This window comes from Carlito syrichta, unplaced genomic scaffold, assembly GCF_000164805.1.
Source record: "Carlito syrichta isolate Samal-C Ts95f unplaced genomic scaffold, Tarsius_syrichta-2.0.1 Scaffold305755, whole genome shotgun sequence".
NCBI classification, from domain to species: Eukaryota; Metazoa; Chordata; class Mammalia; order Primates; family Tarsiidae; genus Carlito; species Carlito syrichta.
Genome location: NW_007249851.1, coordinates 13,143 through 17,335, shown reverse-complemented (window position 1 = coordinate 17,335; position 4,193 = coordinate 13,143). Strand labels below are relative to the sequence as shown.

The following is a 4,193-nucleotide window of genomic DNA, read 5'->3' as shown; positions in this document are numbered from 1 at the left end:
CCAGGCAACTTGGTGAGAACTTGTCTCTACAATTAAAAAAAAAAAAAAGAAAATAACCAGGTGTGGTGTCGTGCACCTGTAGTTCCAGTTACTTGAAAGGTTGAGGTAGAAGGATCGCCAGAGCCCAGCAGGTTTTTGTTGGGGTGGCCACGAGCATGCCACCGCACTCCGGCCTGGGTGATGGAGTGAGACTCCCACTCAAAAAATAAAAAAAAATTTAAAAAATAAAGTGAGAAAGCAGGATTTATTGAGAGAACAGAAAAGCTCCCACAGTGGGAGGAGACCTGAAGGGGTTGCCCTATTTTTTATTTTTATAGAGACAAGATCTCACTATGTTGTCCAGGCTGGTCTCCAACTCCTGGGCTCAAGCGATCTTCCTGCCTCAGCCTCCCAAAGTGCTGGGATTATAGGTGTGAGCCATCACACCCAGCCTTTTTTTTTTTTTTTTTTTAATGCAAGAGACTTTGTTAGGGTAGGTAACTAGCTAATTAGTTACAGTAACTGCTGTAACAAACTCCCAGCTGTATAATGGTTCACAAGTAATAGACTTTACTTTCTTTCTCATGGGACAGTATTGGGTGGGTTAGCTGAGTGGCCCTCCACACAGTCCTCCAGGAGCCCAAGCTAGGGAGGGTCTGCCATCTTCCACCTGGGCCTTCCAAGGTTACCCAGAAAGTTTCCAACCACCAGAAGGAGACATGAGCGCAGATGTGTTAAGGACCAGGTCTGCAAGAGGCATGAACCCCTGCTGCTCCCATTCCTTGGAGCAGACCTCAGCCGAATGGCCACTTACAACTGCAGGGAAGGCTGGGAAATGTAGTCCCATGTCTGAGCCACTGTTTGTTTGTGTGAACTGGAGGTAGTGCCTGTTTTCACCGTCAGGATTTGGGGATTAATCAAGGTAACAGAAGTTGTGGACTGAGTGTAGCACCTGGCATACAGTAGGTGCTTAATACAAGATAATTCTTTAACCAGTGGCACTGAGGCACAGGCTTCTGCCCTTGGCATCACCCGCTGGTTGGATTAAGATGTATGAGGAGGCATGCTGATAAGATCGACTGACAAGGGGAACCGAGATTCCAAAGTTGTTCACACCTGGCTTGAGCTGAAATCCAGCAGATGGGGTTTGACAGGAGTGTATGTGGCATCGCACATGTGGGTCAGGGATGTCAGTGACTCAAGCACAGAACTGAGATGACCTACCTGGGCAGCGGGCCCTTTTTTCCCTTGTTCATTCATTCTGCGACTGTTGATCAGACAGCTACTCTGAGCCAGGCACTGTGCCAGGTGCTGGGAGTCAGAGATGAATCTGGAAGACATGGCCCTTGCCTGCCTGGGGCTTGTGGTCCATAGGCTGCACAGCCCATCACATGGGAGCTTTAGGAACCTGGGGAGGGGGGTCAGGAAAAGGACCCCCGACCCCAGACAGAGGGATGAGGGGAAGCATCCCGTTGAAACCTAAGGACAAGTGGAAATGAGCACGTATAGGTGTGCATGTGTATGTATAGAATATTCTAGGCAGAAAAAACAGCATTATAAAGGGCCAGAGAGGGCAGCACATATAGGATCTCAGAGGAGTTCTGGAAGGCTCTAAACAGAAGCGAGCCAGATGGGGCTGGATGAAAGAGGAGCAGCTCCCAGAGGCTGCACCTACACCACCTGCTCTCCTGCCTGTATTAGCTCATTTGATCATAATGATCCCGGGAAGGAAGAACTCTTGCCACCCCCCGTTGTGGATGAGGAGGTGGAGGCCCAGAGATATCAGGTGACTTACCCAAGATCTCTCTGCTGGGAGGGCAGCAGTGGGACTGGAGAGTGGATCTGTTTGGCTCTAGAGCCAAGTCTTCAACGGCTACCCTTAAGCCCCTGTTGGCTGCCCTGAAGAGCTTGGATTTTAGCCTTGGAATGATGGGATCCACTTAGGGTTCAGTGCCAGGAGTGGTGGCCTGGTCCACTTTATGTTTTAGAAAGATGTGGGGTCTTAAATGACACGGGCTCATCATAAGCCAGCTGAAAATCTCAAGCAGCTCTGGAAAGAGGAAGCAGATGGAGTGGCCGGATTATTTGAGAAAAGGTGGTTGGACACGGCAGTGTCCCACCAGACAGGAGAACCCCCAGGGCGTGTGCCACTGCTTCCGACTTTGAAAGGCTGCCAGGTTCCCCGCAGCTTCCTTGGCAGAATAGAATTGGGGTGCAAGTCAAAGGAGGGATATTTGGGCATGCATTGCTGAAGATCAGCACTTCCAAGGGAGTGTGGTCCAGGGCACCTCCTAGAAAGCCCCTCTGAGGTCTGCATCTCTGAGATTCTGCATTGCTGATACTGCATTGGGCATGTGGCCTGGTGGTTGACTTTTTTTTCTTTTCTTTTCTTTTTTTTTTTTTAGTTAGAATCTTAATCCGTGGTCCAGGCTGCAGTGCAGTGGTGCGATCATGGCTCACCACAGCCTCAACATCCTGGGCTCAGGTGATCCTCCTGCCTCAGCCTCCTGGACAGTTGGGACTACAGGCGTGTGCCACCATGCCTGGCCTTTTCTTTATTTTTTGTAGAGACCACTTCTCACTGTATTTCCCAGGCTAGTCTCGAACTCCTGGGCTCAAGCAGTCCTCTGGCCTCAGCTTCCCAAAGTGCTGGGATTATAGGCATGAGCCACCCGCCCTGCCTGACTTTTAATTTTGATCTGACTGGTAGCCTGATTTCTTTCCAGCTGCCTAGTTTCAGGGACTGGGCTGGGGCCAGAGGGACTGAGAGGGTCTCTTTGTGGCTGCAGTGACTTGGAGAAATCAGTGGAGAAGATCCAGAGGGAGGTGTCGCACAACCACCGGCTGGTACCTGGCCCGGAACTGGAGGAGAAGGCGCTGGTGCTGAAGCAGCTTGGGGAGACGCTGACGGAGCTCAAAGGTGGGTCTGGGGCTCTGTCAAGTGGAGCTTGTGACACTCCCACCACTGCCTGGTCCTGGGCTCACTCCGCCCCGCTCACTCCTCCCTGTGCCTCTCAGCTCACTTCCCGGGCCTGCAGAGCAAGATGCGGGTGGTGCTGCGTGTGGAGGTGGAGGCCGTGAAGTTCCTGAAGGAGGAGCCGCAGCGACTGGACGGGCTGCTCAAGCGCTGCCGCGGGGTCACCGACACGCTGGCCCAGCTCCGAAGGTCATTCTGTCCCTGATCACTGACTCCCCAGGGCTTCATGTGCTGGCCCAGACCCATAGGTCGGCCTGAGCCCTCATCCTGGCTCCCAGGGAGGTCACCGGGGCTCACGTACGGGGGTCCAGACCCATAGGTCAACCTGAGCCCTCGTTCTGGCTCCCTGGGTGGTCGCCAGGGGGTCACGTACTGGGCCCAGACCCATAGGTCCGCCTGAGCCCTCGTCCTGGCTCCCCTGGAAATCACCAGGTCAGCACCTCAGCTCTGACCTGTGACCCCGTGCATGCTGCAGGCCCAGCTTGTTCTTGTGCTGGGCAGAGTCCCTCCTGCCACTCCCCTACCCCCGCCTACAAGTTCCCAGCACCCTCCCCACACCCACCTCCCTCAGGCTGAGCCTTCTTTCTGAGGGCACCGCTGCCCCCTGGGCTCACAACTGCTCCTCACCCTCTCAACCCCAGGCAAGTGGACGAGGGTGTGTGGCCACCGCCCAACAACCTCCTGAGCCAGTCACCCAAGAAGGTGACAGTGGAGACTGACTTCAGCAAGAGCCTGGACTTCGAAATGCCACCTCCCAGCCCACCTCTGAACCTCCATGAGCTGAGTGGGCAAACCGAGGGAGCCTCTCTTACCCCCAAGGGCGGCAACCCCACCAAAGGCCTGGACGCTCCCGGCAAGAGAAGCGTGGACAAGGCTGTGAATGTTGAGGTGCTGGGGCCAGGAATGGGGGTGGAGGCACAAGCCAGGGTCACCTGTTCCCACCAGCACCCCTGGGGTGGGACGTGCTGCACATGTGGTCCTTCTTCTTGGAGGAGGGGGTTCAGTTGCCTAATGGAGTCCAAGAAGCACAATGAGGGGACATTAGTCCTGCTAGACAGAAAGCATGTTATAAAGCTATATAATCAAAACAGTATGGTATTTGCATAGGAGTAGACTATGCAGTCAATGAAGTAGAATAGAATGTCCAGAAATAGGTCTAAGCATATCAAGAATGTAGTATAAGCCGGGCTCGGTGGCTCAGCCTGTAATCCCGCACCTTTGGGAGGCTGAGGTGAGT

General features: G+C 53.7%; 1 protein-coding gene across 1 annotated transcript in view; it reads left to right on the top strand.

Annotated features, from left to right (window-relative positions):
- SRCIN1 (SRC kinase signaling inhibitor 1) overlaps nucleotides 1-4,193 on the top strand; it is a 35,852-nt gene that overhangs the window by 22,813 nt on the left and 8,846 nt on the right. Inside the window, exons 13-15 of the mRNA XM_008062593.2 lie at nucleotides 2,769-2,899; nucleotides 2,998-3,145; nucleotides 3,598-3,844. Of these exons, the coding sequence (XP_008060784.1) occupies nucleotides 2,769-2,899; nucleotides 2,998-3,145; nucleotides 3,598-3,844 (526 nt within the window). The remainder of the gene's footprint in view (nucleotides 1-2,768; nucleotides 2,900-2,997; nucleotides 3,146-3,597; nucleotides 3,845-4,193) is intronic.